The 19,281-nt window shown below is 45.5% G+C and overlaps 1 protein-coding gene across 5 annotated transcripts in view; it reads right to left on the bottom strand.

Annotated features, from left to right (window-relative positions):
• Positions 1-19,281, bottom strand: part of RBM6 (RNA binding motif protein 6) — a 483,691-nt gene that overhangs the window by 348,843 nt on the left and 115,567 nt on the right. For all 5 annotated transcript variants that reach the window (XM_029599637.1, XM_029599633.1, XM_029599634.1 and 2 more), the window contains exon 5: positions 16,545-16,614. In XM_029599637.1, coding sequence (XP_029455497.1) covers positions 16,545-16,614 — 70 coding nt within the window. The remainder of the gene's footprint in view (positions 1-16,544; positions 16,615-19,281) is intronic.

Genomic DNA, 19,281 nt, shown 5'->3' with positions numbered 1-19,281 from the left:
CAGTGTGCTGTGGATAACAAAAAAGCATATCTTATGTTGAAAATAAGGAGGATTAGGGTCTGTAACCTGCTCTCCAGGGACTCGCTTTCCATTCACCCTTTGGGACCACTTAAAAAAGACATCCTTCCCCTTGGGCCTGCCTGAAGCTCCCCAAATTATTCATATTTTCCCACTCAAAAGAGCTAGGTATGACTATCTGTTGTTGCTGTTCCACTGACTCAGACCCATCCTCCCTAATGGCCTCTAAATTAGCAGCATAACTATTTGTCCTGTAGGCATTGCCTCCAGGACTTAGGAGACTTAAGAGTCTGGGTTTTCTAAGGGAACGTGCTCTGGAAACTCCAATTCTTCATTGTTGTGGGTGGATTAACTGTTTGTGAGCTGGTTCCACAGGCTCTCAACGTTTGGACAGTCCTGCCCTATCACCATGGGGTAAGATAGCCAAGGAAGTACTCCCACTCTATTTTGTCTTGGCTGACCGGGGGGGGGGGGGGGGTGTCTTCAGTTGTATCTGGCTTTTTAGATACTGCTGTTGGTCCACGTGGATGTATGCCAGGGTCACTACGCTATCTCAGTCAATCTTGACCCGCTTCACTAAATCTCTTCAGACTAATTTTTTCACACTCCCAGAACCCACCAATGCCTGGGTTGGAATGCCATCTAGCTCAAACGCAATCACAAAAGTAGAGACTCCCTTGCTAGGGACTTCCATAGAAACATAGAAGTGACGGCAGAAGAAGACCAATCGGCCCATCTAGTCTACCCAGCAAGCTTTCACACCTATTTGTTTTCATACTCTGTTACTCCAACCGCTGAGGTCAGGGCCCTTATTGGTAACCTTTTGGTTCCAATTCCCTTCCACCCCCACCATCGATGCAGACAGCAGTGCTGGAGCTGCATCTAAGTGAAGTATCTAGCTAATTGGTTTGGGGTAGTAACCGCCGTAATAAGCAAGCTACTCCTGTTTGTTTACCCTGCATATGCAATTCAGCCATTGTTGGTTGTCTGAATAAAAATCCTCTTTACTTAATTCCCTCTGTTACTAAAGCAGTGAGCTGCGCTGGATACTTATTCCAAGTCAAGCTTAATTGATTCGGGGTAGTAGCCACCGTAACAAGCAAGCTACACCCATGCTTGTTTACCCAGACTATGTTATTCATTCCTTGTTGGTTGATGCTAAATATAAATCATCTTTTCTTCATTTTCCCTGCCGTTGAAGGAAAGAGCTATGCTGGATGTGCTTTGAAAGTGAAGTATCAGGCTTATTTGATTTGGGGTAGTAACCGCCGTAACAAGCAAGCTACTCCCCTGCTTTTTTGTGGATGCAAATCCTTTTTTCCACATTTTATCTTGCCGTTGAAGCATAGAGCAATATTGGAATCGCATTAACTGTGTGTATGTTTATTGAAAAAGGATATTAATCTCCAGGTAGTAGCCGTCATTCCTGCAAGCAAGCCACCCCTTGCCTCTTCTCTTCATTCACATCCTCTAGACTTTATGGATTCACAGTGTTTATCCCACGCCCCTTTGAAATCCTTCACAGTTTTGGTCTTCACCACTTCCTCCGGAAGGGCATTCCAGGCATCCACCACCCTTCTCCGTGAAGAAATACTTCCTGACATTGGTTCTGAGTCTTCCTCCCTGGAGTTTTAAATCATGACCCCTGGTTCTGCTGATTTTTTTTGCAATGGAAAAGGTTTGTCATTGTTTTTGGATCATTAAAACCTTTCAAGTATCTGAAAGTTTGAATCATATCACCCCTGCTCCTCCTTTCCTCCAGGGTGTACATATTTAGATTCTTCAACCTCTCCTCATAAGTCATTCTCTGGACCGCCTCCATCCTGTCTCTGTCCCTTCGGAGATACGGTCTCCAGAACTGAACACAGTACTCCAGGTGAGGCCTCACCAAGGACCTGTACAAGGGGATTATCACTTCCCTTTTCTTACTCTATATTCCTCTCTCTATGCAGCCCAGCATTCTTCTGGCTTTAGCTATCGCCTTGTCACATTGTTTCGCTCACTTCAGATCATTAGAGACTATCACGCCAAGGTCTCTCTCCTGCTCCGTACATATCAGCCCTACTCCCCCCATCGAATACAGTTCTTTCGGATTTCCACACCCCATGTGCATGACTCTGCACTTCTTGGCATTGAATCTCAGCTGCCATATCTTCGACCATTCTTCCAGCTTCCTTAAATCCCGTCTCATTCTCTTCACTCCTTCCAGCGTGTCTACTCTGTTGCAGATCTTAGTGTCATCCGCAAAAGACAAACCTTACCTTCTATCCCATCCGCAATGTCGCTCACAAAGATACTGAACAGGACAGGTCCCAACACCGATCCGTGCAGCACTCCCTGTGGGGCCATGGCATTAACGTCCATTGGTTCATCTTCCCTACAGGGACAGTCTCTTGCAAAATGGCCCCCTCTCACCACAGCTAAAACATGGCGGTCCCGTGGGTTTTTGTGGTTGAGGTGAAAAGTCCAGCCTGTCTGGCTCCACCTGCTGCAAAGATCTCCTGTCTCTAAGATTCTGGCATCCTCTACCCAGGAAACAAGCTCTCCCCTATAACCAAGCTCAGGGATGGCTTGAGCTTGGTTATATGCCTTCGCCATCTCCAATGCCATCCCTAGTGTAAGATTCAGGTATCACACACTCTCTGCCGCATCGAGCATTCTAGGCCATTTAGGAACTATTCCAGCAAAACTGCATTGGCTACCTCCACCCCTGTCTTCACTTCTGGGCACAGCCACTTCCCAAGCCACATCCCTTAAGTGGGTAGAAAAGGTTCCACGGGTTTTCCACTGGCTGAAGAACTCCTTACCGAAACTGCTGTCTGTAGGCTTCCGGGGTAAGTCCTGCCCTCTTTAGGATGACTAATTTGACTTCGGTATCTGCAGCCCTTCTTTCTGGGTAGGTGGTTTGAAAGGCAGCTCGGCTTCTCCCAGTAAGGATGTTTCCCAGATAAGGTAGTCCATCCTGCCAAATGAGCGATCCCAGGAAACACTGGGATTTCTCCTAGGGCCATCTTAAGTACAACTGGTGACAAGGGAGGTGGCCTAGTCATAGCGGTCTGTACAGCCTGTGCTACCTGAATTAGCACTGTATTTTGCTGCATAACTTGTTCTTGCAGCCCCTGCTGCTGGTCAGTTTGAGTTTGTAGGACAGTCTGCAATTGCTGATGTCCTGTAACAAGGACCTGCATCACTTGCTCCATCTTCTCTGCTTTCCAAGTGGCCTCCAAACTGTGCACCTCTCCAGAGAAAGGAGAGGGGAAAAAAACAAAAAAAAAAACCCTGCTGGCCTGTCCATCCCTTTATTCATTTGTTAGTTTATTTATTTTCATCTATATGTATGTTATTGTAAACTGCCTTGAACTTCAGAGGGTGCGGTATAGAAGCATTTTAAATAAATAAATAAATAAATAAATAAATACTTGAACCCTGACTGCACAGGTGCAGCTAGCTCCCTTGGCCTGTTGTAATTTCAGCTGGGTGAGTGGAACTGGGGTGCCCCAGGAAAAAAAAAAAAAAAAAAAGAGAAAAGAAAATCTGGAGAGTTTTAAAATTTGTTTTCTGTTGCGTCTATGGGTCTTTGCCTGTGCTTCCCACATAGGCAACATCATCCCACTGCTACTACCATATGTGGTAACTTGGGCAACAGTGACTTGGGAAACAGCCAGGAGGAATGAGGAGGCAGACTTTGGCTGTTTCCTTTATGTGAAATTTACAGTGACAAGCAAAAGCAAACAAAGAATGCAGCTCACCTTAAGTTCAGGTAGCACACAGACATCAAACATAGCATGTCTTTGCATAGACTGGGTTCCTGGCTGCTCTCAGGGGGTCTGTCTAGACCCTTAAACTCTGGTGAGGGGCTCCTCCCTTCACCCAGGATTCCTTGTGGGTCTAGCTCTTAAGGAGGACTGGATGAAATAGCTGTGCCTGGTTCCACAAGGTAGTCCACCTGACTGCGCCATGTGCTTGGAAACGTTTTCCTGAACTGGTGCATCATGCTCTCTCTCTTGCCATGTTTAAATCCCATCTAAAGAACCACCTTTTTGAAACTGCTTTTAAATCTTATGCCTGATTATCTGCTTTTAGTCTTGTGAACTAATGGAGAAATTACTTACCTGATTTCGTTTTCCTTAGTGTAGACAGATGGACTCAGGACCAATGGGTACAGCGTACTCCTGATAGCTGATAGCAGATGGGAGACAGAGTCAGATTTCACAGCTGACGTCAGCCTACATATACCCGTGCAGCATGCTTAGCTCTTCAGTATTCTCCTCGAAAAGCAATTGCAGATATATGTGTGCTTTAATAACTTGATTAACTAGGACTAGTTCAACTGATTTCCAAACTGGAGACCGCCAGTGCACTCAACCGGATAACGCTGACACCCGGCAACTATGGGTGTCTTGAACTAGGAGTAATACCTGGCTTACCTGTGCTTGTCTTGTTCTTGGGGATTTTCACCCGAGGTTTCCAGATTCTGGGGCAGCCATGGGCGGGATGCTGAGTCCATCTGTCTACACTAAGGAAAACGAAATTATCAGGTAAGTAATTTCTCCATTTCCTATCGTGTAGCCAGATGGACTCAGGACCAATGGGATGTACAAAAGCTACTCCCGAACAGGGTAGAAGGCTGCCCTTGGCCCACTTAGCACTGCCCTTGCAAAGGTTGTGTCCTCCCGGGCCTAGACATCCAGGCGGTAGAACCTGGAGAAGATGTGTATGGAGGAACACTTTGACGCCAGACAGATCTCGGCAGGCGACAGCATCTTGGTTTCCGCCCAGGATACTGCCTGGGCCCTTGTAGAATGGGCCTTGACTCGTAGAGGTGGAGGCTTCCCTGCCTCTACGTAGGCCGCCTCGATTACTTCTTTGATCCAGCGGGCTATAGTTGCCCGCGAGGCCGCTTCCCCCTGTTTCTGCCTGCTGTGAAGGACGAATAGGTAGTCCATCTTTTGCACAGATTCCGATCTTTCCAGGTATCGGACTATGAGTCTGCCAACGTTAAGATGGCGAAGAAGGCGTGAGTCTTCCATAACCTTACGTTCGTCTGGAGATGGTAGCGAGATGGTTTGGTTTAGATGAAATTGAGAAACCACTTTCTGTGGGAAGGAGCTGTATGGATCCCGGTGTGAACCTGAGGCACGGTTCCTGACAGGATAGCGCTTGCAGCTCGGAGATGCGACGGGCTGAATATATTGCCACTAGGAATGCAGTGTTCAAGGTCAGGAGCCATAGTGACAGACCGCGTTTTGGTCTGAAGGAAGTTCCCACGAGGAAGTCTAGTACTAGATTGAGATTCCATAGGGGTACTGGCCACTTTAGGGGTAGTCGGATTTGGGAAACAGGAATTGGGAAACATCTGGATGGGTTGATAGACTGATGCCATCCACTTTGGCTCTGAAGCAGGCCAGCACAGCCACCTGAACCTTGAGGGAGTTGAGAGACAACCCCTTCCTTCAAGCAGTCTTGCAGAAATTCCAGGATCATGGGGATTTTGACTGTCCGCGGAAGGATCTCCCGGTCCTCACACCAGGCTTTGAATACTCTCTATATTTGTATGTAAGCTAGAGATGTAGAGAACTTGTGTACTCGGAGCAAGGTGTCAATCACTGCCTTAGAGTATCCACTCTTCTTCAGGCGAGTCCTCTCAATGGCCAGACCGTAAGAGAGAATCGATTTGGGTCTTCGTGGAGGATCGGTTCTTGCTGGAGCAGGTTCCTGTGTGGAGGAAGGCACAGAGGGTTCCCCACAAGAGGCCTTTGCGTATCTGCGTACCATGGCCTTCTTGGCCAGTCCGGGGCCACTAGAAGTACTAGTCCCCTGTGGTGTTCTATCTTGCGGATGATCCTGCCCAGTAGTGGCCATGGGGGAAAGGCTTACAGCAGGTCTTCCTGTGGCCAGGTCTGAACGAGGGTGTTGATTTCCCAGGATTGAGGTTCTCGTCTGCGGCTGAAGAACTTGGGAACTTGGGCGTTGGACCGGGTTGCCAGTAGATCCATAGCTGGGGTTCCCCAGCGGTTTACTATCAACTGGAAGGCTGTGATCGACAGTGTCCATTCCCCTGGATCTAGGCTCTCTCTGCTGAGTTAGTCCACAGAGACTTTGTCCTTTCCCACGATGTGGGGGGCTGAGATCCCTTGCAGGTTTGTTTCCGCCCACGCCTGTTGGCTCCTGGTTCCTCCCTGGCGATTGATGTAGGCAACTGTTGTGGCGTTGTCCAAGATGACTGACAAACTCGCCCCGGAGTCTGTGGCCGAATCTTAGACAGGCTAGTCGGACTGCTCGGGCTTCCAGCCGGTTTGTGTTCCATCCCACCTCTTCTTTGTCCCACTGTCCCTGGGCCTTCAGTTCCTGACAGTGGGCTCCCCACCCTCGCAGGCTTGCATCCGTGGTGAGCAAGATCCAGTTCGGTGAGGATAGTTTTATTCCCTTGCTCAGGTGGTCCTCCTGTAGCCACCATTGGAGCTGTGTCCAAACCTCTGCTGGTAGCTGGAGGTGCATGGAGTAGTTCTGGGATGTCAGGTCCCACTGTGACAGTAGGGAACGTTGTAATGGACGCATGTGGGCCCCTTGCCCATGGAATGACTTCCAGGGTTGATGTCATGAGATCGAGGGCTTGGAAGCAGTCCCATACCTTGGGGCAAGCATAGTTCAACAGTTTTCACAGTTGGCCCATCAGTTTCCTTCTCCTTGGAGGGGGGAGGATAACCTTGTCTTGCTTGGTGTTGAAGCGGACTCCCAGGTACTCTAGCGACTAGGAGGGCTGTAGGCAGCTCTTGGCTGTGTTGACGACCCACCTGAGATTCTGCAGTACATTCTTGACTCTGGTGTTCAAATGGTGACTTTCCTCTGGAGATTCTGCCCTGATCAGCCAATTCCTTTTTCCTCAGTGCTGCCGCCACTACACCATGATCTTGGTGAAAGTCCGAAGGGTAGCACCCAGAACTGGTAACGATGGTCCAGTATCGCAAAGCGTAGGAAACGCTGATGGTCGTGATGGACCGGTATGTGGAGATAGGCTTCGGATAGATCCAGTGAAGTCAGGAATTCTCCCAGCTGTACTGCCCTTATGACTGAGCATAGAGTTTCCATGCGGAAGTGTGGTACTCTCAGGTAATGATTGACGGTCTTGAGGTCCAGGATGGACCGGAACGTTCCCTCCTTCTTGGGAACGATAAAATAGATGGAATAGTGACCAGTATTTTGTTGGTGCGTGGGCACCGGGGTTATTGCCTTTAGGCTGAGTAGTTTTGTCAGTGTGGTTTCCACTGCCATCCTCTTGGAGAGGGAGTGGCACAGTGATCTCACAAATTTGTCTGAAGGGATGCTGTGGAAGTCCAGATAGTATCCCTCTCGAATGATGGTTAGAACCCACTTATCCGATGTTATCTCGACCCATCTTTGGTAGAAGAGGGTAAAAGTCCGCCCCCTATGACTTCCTCCTGTGGATGGGTCTGCTGATTCTCATTGTGGGGTAAAGCCGGAGCCTGTACCTGAGCCTACTCCCCTCTTGTTGTGTCTGTTCCGAAAGGACTGGGACCTGCCTGGGGGCGAGGTGCTTGGTAGTATGTGTTCTTGTACAGTCTAAAGCGCTGTGCTCCTCTGCCCTTGGTTCTTCAGGCAGAGGAGCGCTGGTTTCTTTTGTTCCTGTCCTACGGTAGGCGAGGTACTGGAGATTCGCCCCATTTGTTGGCTAACTTCTTCAATTCGCTTCCGAAAAAGAGGGATCCTTTAAAAGGCATTCTCATGAGGTTCGCTTTGGAGGTCGCATCAGCCGACCAATTTCGGAGCCATAGTTGTCTTCTGGCTGCAACTATGGAAGAGACGTCCCTTGCTGAGGTGCGCACTAGGTGTGAGGGCGCATCCGTGAGGAAGGATATCGCCGGTTCTAATGTTTCAGCAGACGTGTTTGTGTCTCTGGAGAGAAGCAAGCAGGCATGTGTTACTGCGGCACAGCAGGACGCAATTTGCAAGGTCATTGCTGCTACATCAAAGGACTATTTGAGGATGGCTTCCTGACGTCTGTCCTGGGCATCCTTGAGTGCCGCTCCTCCTTTGACCGGGATGGTTGAGCGCTTAGAGATGGCGCAGACCATGGCGTCCACTTTTGGGAACCGTAGGAGTTCCTTGGCCGTGGGTTCCAGGGGGTATAGGGCTTCTAAGGCCCGGCCTCCTTTGAAACTGGCCTCCGGGGCATTCCATTCCAGGTCAATCAGTTGTTGTAGGGCCTGCAACATTGGAAAATAGCATGAGGCCTGACTGAGGGACACCAGGATGGGGTTCGTCTTTGGCTCCAATGTGGTACCCGTGCCTGGAACGGCCAGCGTCTTCAGGATCAGAGACACAAGAGCTGGTAACTCATCTTTGGAGAAGAATCACAGCATGGTTCAGTATGGTTTCATCCCTGGAGAGATTTCCCCTTCCTCCAGGGAGACAGTCTCATCCCCCAAGGTGTCTGTATCACCTGTAGGGAGGCTCTTGCCTAGGTGGGGCACATTTCGAGCGGTCCGAGAGGTGCTTGGAAGATGTTGTGCTTCTGGTGAAGACTGGGACTGTGTCGCCGGCGGTACCGATTGTGCCTGGACAAAGGTTTGTAGTTCTTTGAAGAATTCCACCCAGGAAAAGGTCCCTGGGTCCATACTGAATCCCGGCAGGTTTATGGTGGAAGCTCCTGAGATGCCTTCCTGATTAGGCGCCGAGTCGGAGGTACAGAGGTCCGGGGTACTATTGTTAGTGGATCCAGAACCCTCTATTGGCTGTGGGAGGCCTTGCTTAGGTTCCCCCTGAACTTCTTCGCACTACTGGCATAATGCGGAGGCCACTTCAGGTTGCGCAGCTCTCAGGTGGCAGGCTGGGCAGAGGGCTTGTCCCGCAATGCCATGACGTGTGCACGTGGAGTGATTCAAATCTTGTTTGTGCGCGTTGGTATGCGCACTGGGAGGCTTAGTTGTGCACTCCAGGTGCGCCGATGTGCATGCGGGATGCGCGCAGGCTACAACTTTGTGTGCCTGGGAGAGATGTGCTCGGGCCTATTTGTACACTCGGGCCATTTATGCAGGCCGCTATGCGCCCGGCACCATAGTACACGCCGCTGTGCGCACAAGTCTGTTGTGCACCCGGCTCGCCACTGTGCGCAAGGCTCAGAGGTGCGGATAATACGGCGGTCCAGGAGGGGAAATGGCGCCGATGACCATGTGGGCAAGATGGGCCCCCCCCTCCCCCAAAGGGTCTCCACGTGTGTGGACCCTCGCACCGGATCGGGGTCTAGCTCGGACGGAGCTGCTCAACTTTAACAGACGCCAGAAGGGACGAACTGTGCGGCAATTCGAGCCTCGGAGGCCGGAGACTTAAAAGAAGGTTTCTACCTTACCTGGTCTCGACGTTTCCCGGTCTCGTGCCGGGCGGTCTCCGGCTGCAGGGGGGACAGAGAAATACCTTCACCGCCGCGCTTGATTCAACACCCGCTGCCTCTAAGCCACCGTGGGAGCCAAGTCCACGCTGGGAGCCGGCTACCGGACCAAAACTTACCTCTGAGGGATCTCGAAAATCACTTCAGGAATTCTCGACTGGGGGAGGGACCCTTAGGTATCACCGCAGGAAAGTGAGGCTCGTCGTCTTGAGGTAAATTTTCTCTCTTCTTTGTTTTAGAATTGCTAACACTATTCTAGTGTGTGAATGTATCCCTATATGCTTTAGAAGATGGAGAAATACTGAAGAGTTAAGCATGCTGCACGGGTATATGTAAGGCTGGCGTCAGCTTTGAAATCTGACTCCGTCTCCCATCAGGAGTACACTATACCCATTGGTCCTGAGTCCATCTGCTACACGCTAGGAAACTTTCTTTTCTTTTTTACCATTGTCTTGCTTTATGAAATAGCTCAAGTCCCTTGTCTTGTATGTTTGTCTTATTAGATTGTAAGCTCTATTGAGCAGAGACTGTATGTTTCTACAGTGTTATGTATGTCTTGCAGTGCTTTAGAAATGTTAAGTAGTAGTAGTAGTAAGATAGTCTGAGGGAGTTTCCAATAGACTCCTACACACCTTTTTTTTGGGCACCACAAAATAAATGGAAGAGTCCAGTCTCCTCTTGCACCAGAATCACCATTGCCAACTGGAGAAGGCAGTCCAATGTTGAACTTACCCACTTCCCTTGTCTTTACCGAAGGACAAAGAGATACCATGAAGGCGTCCACTACAGGGCAAGAAAATTCTAACATGCAGCCATCTCTTATTATAACAAGGACCCACTGGTTCATTGTAATTTGGGTCCACTCTCCATAAAACTGAGACAATCATCCTCCAATCTACTGAGTAGTGTGAACCTTTGAATCTCATTGAGAACCCTTGACTCCTGTGCTGCCACGTATACTATCCCTTGAGCATCTTATTCCCAAACTGCCTCTGAGACCAACTCTCTCTCAGCAACTGCCTTGCCTCCCTAAACTCAGGAATCCCTTCCTGAGTTCCTTTAGGCTTTTCCTCCAGCAACTTATATGATTTTGATGCAACCAAATGCTTTACTAGCTTCTTCAGGTCTTCCCTGATAAAAGCTTTCCCTGGAAGGGCAGTTTTCCTAGCCGCAACTTGGACCACACATCTGTCACCCAGTTGTGACAGCAACAACGCACTCCTGACCAATACAGAAGCCACCATACCTCTGAGCTGAAATTTGAATAAGACCATAGAGAGCATCTGCTATAAAAGTGAGACCGGCTTCCAGGCTTTTAGCCTCCCTCTCCAAGAAATCTTAATCAGCATTGCCTACCTAGATCTGCTGCACCCTGCACAAGCATGTTCTAGACATATTACTACAAACTGCTACCCTGACTGCCAAGGCAGACGCATCAAAGGCTTGCTTAAGATGGATTTTTATCTTCCTATCTTGGGCATCTTTCAGGGTCGCACTCCCCTCTACAGGTATTGTCATAGTCTTTGCAACAGCAGACAGCAAAGCATCTACCTTAGGAAACACTAATTGCTCCAAAGCATCATCAGGAAGAAGATCAAATTTAGCCATGGCTCTGCCCACTTTTAACCCTACCTCCAGAATCTCCCATTCTGCAGAGACTAAGGCTTTCACCACTATTGAAAAGCCCTAGCCGGCCCTCAGACTTTCCAGAATGGAGTTCTCTTCTTCCTAAGCTGGTTCCACCTATTGTTCCTGTAAGCCAATTCCTCCAAAGCCTAAATAATCATCGCTGGCAACTACTCCCTCTTAAATAAGTGGATCATTCAGGGATCATCTCCCTCTACAATAGGGATTTATCCTTCTTCCAAAGCATCCCTGTCTGGTTCACTTTCCATCTCCTCCCCAGTATTAAAGTCCCTCAGAGTGCCATCTACCGACACCACAGACACTGTTTTTAAATCTGGCTCAGATTTCTACCTAGCCGTTTTGCACGAGTGGGAACATATGACATTCCTTAAAAAGTCCCTATTGGGCTGGGTCTGTCTGAAACCAAGCTCTGTTTAATCAAAAAAGCTTGGTGAATTAGCATCACAAACTGCGGAAAAGGCTCCGATGAGGGCTGTCCCAACCAACCTTTTGTCTTCAGGCCCATTCCTGCTTCCTCTCACGATGTCCTTGGGCCCCCTCTTCCCCTCCCCTGGAGATAGCACGGAAGACTCTGAAAAGGCAGGGGATAGCATTTAAAATAGCTGCCATTCCCACCCTTACTGGTTCCCCAGAAGGCTAACATTGGGAGATATAGCCAACTTGCTTTCTAAGAGCAGATTGCAACTTTCACTAGGGAGGGGGATCCCCCAAATGACCCTCCCTTCTCCATGCGCAAGTGCAGCAAAGTCATAACAGCAAAACACTTCCATGCTGGCCATCACACGCTGAACACTTCTTCCCATGCTCTAATACAGCAACCATCCTGTTTGAGCCATGAGGCTCACATTAAAACAAAAAAAATACTGCTCACCTTCTCTCCTTCATGAGCCCCAAGCAAACTTCTGACTGCTCCTGTGCTGCAGGAGCAACAGCTTCAGGATGACCGATGCCCTTTATTTCCTTTTCAGTTTCCTTTTTTTAGGAAACTTACTACCCAAAACAAAGTTTAAGGGTATTTCCCTGCTTCCAAAGGCTCTTGCTTGCAAACGAGGGGAACAGGGCAGGAGGAAAAAAGGAAAGGAGGGTGAAAAGAAAGAACCTGTACCACTGGCTTTCAGACCTCCTTCATCAACAGGATCAAGGGAAATAAGGGACATCGACACCCCCACCCCACCCTCGCTTGTCCCTACTCAATCAGGGATCTAACTATCCTCTGGGAGTAACATGCCCACCAGAATGTTCAGACTTCAGGGTCGGCACTTCTACCGTCTTCCAGAGACACAAAAAAAACTGAAATATTGCGGGTGGCACAGTTCCTTATGTAGGTTGTTTCTAGCAAAGCTTTCATTCTCTGTCTCCATCTGCTGGTAGAAGGGAACACCACATGTATCTGGACTGGTCTGGTAGAATAAGGAATATGATTAAAAGGAAGGTTTTAACAACCAGACTAACAGCAAACTACTGTAAGCAGCAAGAAAGGGCCCAGCTAAACACAGACACCATTAGATCAGTGTTACATGATGCACAAATAAGCAGTAGCTGAATATCAATTTATTACCACCAGAAAAGCCAGCACAGTTCCTTTGTATTACAAATAAATTCATATACTGAAGACATGTATATGGTATTGCATTCCTTAATGCTGTATAATGCAAACTGCTGCTATCCAGCAGAACCATGGAAATGAAGCACCTCACCTTGGTGGTTTATCATCTACCCCATTTTATTTCTTTACCTACCACCCCTACCATTCCCACAAAATCCATTTATTTCCATTATCAGTGCTTTTCTACTCCAGGCTTAACATAACCCCTCAGAAACAGGTTTCCCACTGCAGTGAAGGATGAAGCCCCAGCACAAGTCCACAAAAATGCCTAAGTGAAATTAATTTACAAATTATTTATTACTCACTCTATCTTACATCCTAGGCAAGTTACAATCACCATACATAAAACACAATTCCCGAAAGAAACAGACAATATACTTTTAATATACCATAAGTCTCTGCTCTGATTAACCTTGGTATCATTAAACCTCTTCAGTTCCTCATCTCAGCTTGAAGGAAACTGCTATTTACATAATCATCTGGCCTGCAAAGTAACAAAAGCCTCAACAAAAAGTACTGCCTTTAATTTTTTTCTGAAATGCTTTGAATCTCTTTCTGCTCTTACTTATTCTGGCAAGGCATTCCACATTATTGGCCCTGCCACTACAAATGTTAAATCCCTTGTTTAAAAGAGGCGAGTAGTTTTCAGTGAAGGAATTTCAAGGAGATTCTTGCCTTGTTAACATAATGAGAAGTTCAGAATGATTACACCTAAATCTGCTAAAATTCTAAAAATCAATCTTAAGTATATATTAAACAGAGAAGCGGAAAAAACAAAATTCCTGCTTAGGACCTGGGATACCGCGGCATAGAAATACTGAACTCTCTACTATAACTTTCAACTCTGCCAGAAAGATACAATCTAAACCAAGCCAGAAATTTGTCACAAATTCCTAAATCAGACAGACAATCAAGTCAATAAGAGTATCAAAAGCTGATGAAATATTGAGGAATACTAGCAAAAACTGTTTACAGGCTTCAAATCCTTGGGAGAACACACAGATACTAGCCAAAAGCAAAGTCTCTGTGCTATGGTTCTTTCTAAAACCAAACTATTGGTAGTCCAGCATTTCATGATTCTCTAGAAAAGTTTTCAATTTTTTAAAAACCATTCCTTCAATGATTTTTGACAAAAAAGGTACAGAAGATACTGGTCTAAAATTTGCAGAATCCATCTGATCAAAATAGGCCAAATACAGAAGCACTTAAGAAGGCTTGGAAGCATACCCTCAGATAGAAAGTAATTTTAGCAATAGGTGCAGAAATATCATAATGTTATCTCTTCATAAGTAGAGCAGCACATGGATTCGGTGAGCATCCCGAATTATATATTACACACAAGAATGATTTTATCTCAGTCTTTGAAACACACACAAGACGTTATCCCACAGCACATACTCTAATTGAAACCTATTATTGCATAGATTTAGCTCATCAAAATCTGCACACAAACATCTGATCTTCCTGTGAAAAAAAAAAACAAACTGATTTTTTCTGCTACCTGCACCTGTTTCACCTGATATATTATGATAGCAAAGCTCAGGAGCTTGCATTAATAATTTTACCATCTGAAAAGTTCTCTTGCAGAGCTACCTGCTTCTTGCAACCTCATGGTGTAAACTTTTTTCATCGTCTCAGTAAGATCCAGATATGAAATTAGACAATTGTTATAAATCCGCAAATTACCTCATTCTTTGCTTTGTGCCAGAGCCATTCGGATTGATGCAAGTTTCTTCTTTTCCTTTAGTTCCTTTGTAAACCACCGTGCTCTATGAGATCTATGAAAATCATTTACCTTAAAGAGGCAATCTGCTCTAGACTATCCAATACAGTATTATTCCTAGCTCCATCAATTTTTCGCTGTCATTAATCTGAACAAAATGTTCACATAATTCAGGAATCCACACACCCTTTAACGGATAGCTATCAATACATACCCTTCTAAATCGCTTTTCATCAGGCAGGTTAGACTTAATGTTGTGTAGCAAAATCCCCAACTTACATTCAAATCATGAGATGATCTGTTAATCTCCACTCTAGCTCATCCACTTTCCAATGCTCCTCCAGAAATACTAAATCCAGGGTATGCCATAATTCATGGGTAGGTTTATCTATAAACTACATCCAGCCTTATGTTGCCATGAGTCAAAACTCCTTGCGGTTAGTTGCTAATGGTGATTCATTTATCCATAAATTGAAATCTCACATCATTTTATCAGTTTTCAAATCAATATTGATAGACAGCAATGGACAGCAATTATGCGACATCAATCAAGAAGTCAATAAAATACCTAATAGAAAGTCCTGAGGATATTAAAAGGAGCATGCCATACCTTTAATCAATACCTAGCTTCACCCTAATAATATTTAGAGGTATGTTTTTTGGCGAGTTTTTGTTTGTTTTTTTACAGCTATCAATAAGCCCCCACCCTTACTGTAACAGCGAGGCTAGGCAAAAATCAAGTATGAAGGACAAACTTGATTTAACAAGACAATATCAGTGTCTAACAACCAAATTTTGGTTATGCAAAAAACATCTGGTTTATAATCCATTAACAAGTCATATTTTAGAAGTCTTCTTCTATACTGACCTTGATTAAAAATTGAGCTAGTAACACCTCTCACAAACTCACAAGACTGTTGGGGGGGGGGGGGGGGGAGAGGGGTTGCTTATCCTTATATCATGTGGTAGACTAGATATCTGCATATTTTCCTTAAACAGTTACAGGGATGAATGGCATATCAAGTCCCAGCAGTTCTATATGCTCATCTGACAAACAGTAAATAAATTCTCCATATCCCCTCTGCCCCTACACCAGCATGGAATTATTCAGGTGACGGAAAATCTTCCTGAAAATTAGTCTCAAAACAAAAACAGGACAGGTCAATCGAAAATCACTCAGTTTGTATCAACCATTTCCAGCATATTAACCCACATTAATACCAAATCAAGATTTCTCAACATAAATTATGCACGAACGAGCTCCTTTGCTGGGCTCCATCATGAGCACGCCACTATGCATGATGTTTTGATGCCACTTGCCAGTTCTTCACTTCCTTGAGGATCGGTGATGTCACTGATAGTTTCTCAAGCAATACATGCTCAGACTGCTCAGTGCAACAGATGAACCAGCTGCTTGTGATAACCCCCCCTCCCCACACACACACACACAAAAATAGTGAACTGCAAGGGATTATGGCTAGTGTAGCCATATAAGCTTGTGGCTGATATCCAGTATAAAGAAAATTCCACCCATATTATGGTTCCTCCAAGTGAATACAGTACACCTGCAGCACTGTACCCCTGGCAAACACAGCCCATCTGTGTTCCTACACCCCAGACCTACCAAATACTGTCAAGTACCCACAAACAGGCACAGTCCACTGTACCACATCTTCTCAGGTGAACAGAGCTCACCCATATCACAGTACACTAGGCAAGTGCAGCCCACCAGTAACATTGTACCCAATATAAGTGCAGCCCATTAGTACCCCAGTACCCCAAGCGAGGATAGTCTATCTGTATTGTGCTACCTTCAGTCAAGCACAGCCTACCTGATCACTGCTTCTCAGCCAAATTTGGCACACAAGATCTCAGGAGTTCTTCTGCTTTCAGTTCCTCAGATGCCTCTTACATTTAAGTTTAGGTGGATACCTGCCTTAGTTTCCCCCCCTCAATGGCCTACCTGTTTGCCACTCCTCAAATGTCTCTGGCCATTAATGGAGGGAAACATTTCAGCAGCTTATGACTACTGAAGTGCCATTGATCAATGCCACCTCAGGGCCATAAGCTACAGTAAAAAAATTCAGAGACTATTACAAAACCAGCAGACACCAGAATTGCCGATTAAGGAGAAAAGCACTCACCTGGCTTATAACCGGTCAAGCGCAAACCCTGCAGAGGAGTCCCATCAGGAGCTTGGAAAGCACCCAGAATCTGTATAAAGGAACATACAAAATGGTAAATGCCATGTATCACAGGAGTCTCTTCATGCTCACAGCACAGGAAAACAAACACACACACACACACAGTGTCATGTTTTTCCCATAAGCACATCTCATTGCCCACAAAACAATATCAGAATACCATATCATCACTTCCTGGATGCCTATCATGACCAACAGCAGAGTTCACTACCTACTGAAATAAAAGGCACTCTGGCATAACTAATGTTCAATATAAACAAAAGCTAGTGTAAATCCATGTATTTTCAGCAATCAAAAAAAAATATTTTTTTTTAAATTATAAATTTTCTATTTAATCTAATTTATTTTTCAGTTTTTAAGAATTATTTTCACTAATTTTTATTTTGAGAGGAAAGACCTCAGCACTGGTTGAAAACATGACAGACAGTTTAGTACCAGTTGTTGCTGAGGTCTTTCCTCTTAAATAATAAAAATTAGTGAAAACAATTCTTTTAATTTATTTTTCAATTTTTAAGATTAAATAGAAAATTTATAATTTAAAAAAAAATTTGTGTTGATTGCTGAAAATAACCAATGTTCAAGTCTATGTATAACATAACTTATCAGATATGGAAACTGATAAGACAATGCACTTTAACCTTGAGTCCTGGCCTTTAACACTCTCCATTTCTCCCATCTGTCAGGCCCAAACAACCCAATTCCAAAAGAATACATTTTTGCCACTTCCTCTCTGCCCAAAGGATTGTCAGGAACTTCTGTAATATATAGCAGAAATGTCATTTTGGAATATAAGGTACTGCTAATGTTCCTGAAGAAGGTATTTTCCAGTCAGCACAGCAATGTAATATAGTAGTTGTAAACAAACAAACAAGAACCATTTGGCCAGTCTGCCTGATTGCCCGTGTTTACACTTCTCTAGCTAAGGATATCAACCAGCTACCAGCTGTACAAAGCTTGATTGCTTATACTGCTCTAGTTCTTGTCCTTAATACTCATTGTCAATTGCAAAACTTCATCACCTACAGATGACCACTTTTTCCTCTCCTTTTGTTCTTAACTGGAATATATAAGTCAGTTGACTTCCCATACTAGGAAACTTGTCACCTCCACCTTGATTATATCTTAAAATATACCAAAGCCCTGTCGTCACTGGATATCGATTGACCTTGCCTCATCTTCTTGAGAGCCTGATAATTGTGCAAGTCAGCTATGTCGTCTCCTCTTTTTGGCATTCCACTGTTCTATGTATATACAAGTTTCTAAAAGTAGTCCAACTTCTTTTACATTACTAATCTCCCACCCTGCTCTTACCATTGTTGTCTGTATCTGTCCCAAATATGCTCAGATTCTGCAATGGTTCTGATTATTACTGTCTCTGCTGGTAAAGCTATTCCAGGCATTAGCCACCCTCTAACCCTGTAACTTCATATCAATATAGGCTTGTCCTTGAAATTTTTTTTTTTTTTTTTTAAACTGAAAATGGCACCTTCTTGTATTTTATTGAAGCCTGCTAAATATTTAAATATTTCTATCATACCCTTCTTTTCCAAATACATTGTGTTCCTTAAATCTCTGTGTAGGGTTTGTGCTGAAGGCTGTCCTATTTTGGTAGGCTCTCTCTGACCAACTTCCATCCTCTCTATGTACAATAAACCCTCCAGAATTAATACAACATATTTGATAGTGGAGAAATCAGTCTGTCTATTTATTCCTACCCACACTCCAAAGGATATATCCCAGCTGTAGGTCATAAAAGTTGACAACTTATCCAGGACAGTTTTCGTCACCTTTTCTTTAAACTCTACCATCTGGGGGAGATAATTATACAATCCTCCACACCCAGCACCCCTCCCTTCCTATGTCTGGCTACAAGGCTTTATAATAATATAAATAACTATCAAAGCTAGCATAGCTGTAGGTCGAGCATCCCAATCTTCTAGACAGACTGGCTATGTGTGTGCTTGCATTTCCTCTAAGACTTTTAGCTATTACTGTATTTGCCTGTCAAACTGAACCAGCTGCCTGCGTTTTTTTTTTATAGGACTTAACATTTCACTTTACTTGCTTGCAGCCTCAACTCTCTGCTGAATCATCTGAGTAGGGAACTTTAAACACTAAATTGTGCTACTGCTACCTATTCAATTTTTGCAAGTAAGAATCCACTGTGCTTATCCATTGTCTCCATGTCTTTGCTCTAGTTGGGGGTAGGAGAGCTGCCCTGCTTGCCCCACAGCCTTTACTGCCACTTTAGAGACTTCCTACACAGCCAAAGTACTTTGGATGACTTTAGCCCTACCCACCAACTTGTCATTTCTGGATCCCCCCTTTATCTGAGGGCTCAGTGCTGACAAACTTACCTCCCCCTCTGATGCTCTTTCGGGCCGATACGGTAAGACGCGCGGGAGAGCCGGCGAGCGCCCGCTCTCCCGATGGGCGCCCAGGCCACTCTCCTGGGTGCATGATTCAGTAAAGAAACATATTCAAATTAGGGCCCGCGGTAAAAGGAAGCGCTAGGGACAATAGCGCATCCCTAGCACCTCCTTTTTGACAGAAGCGGCGACTGTCAGCGGCTTTGACAGCCAGTGCTCAATTTTACCGGCGTCTGTTCTCAAATGCGCTGACAGCCACGGGCTCGGAAAACAGAAGCCGGCAAAATTGAGCGTCCGTCTTCCAACCC

Source organism: Rhinatrema bivittatum, chromosome 4 (genome assembly GCF_901001135.1).
Source record: "Rhinatrema bivittatum chromosome 4, aRhiBiv1.1, whole genome shotgun sequence".
NCBI lineage: Eukaryota > Metazoa > Chordata > Amphibia > Gymnophiona > Rhinatrematidae > Rhinatrema > Rhinatrema bivittatum.
This window is presented reverse-complemented; position numbering and strand designations above follow the sequence as displayed.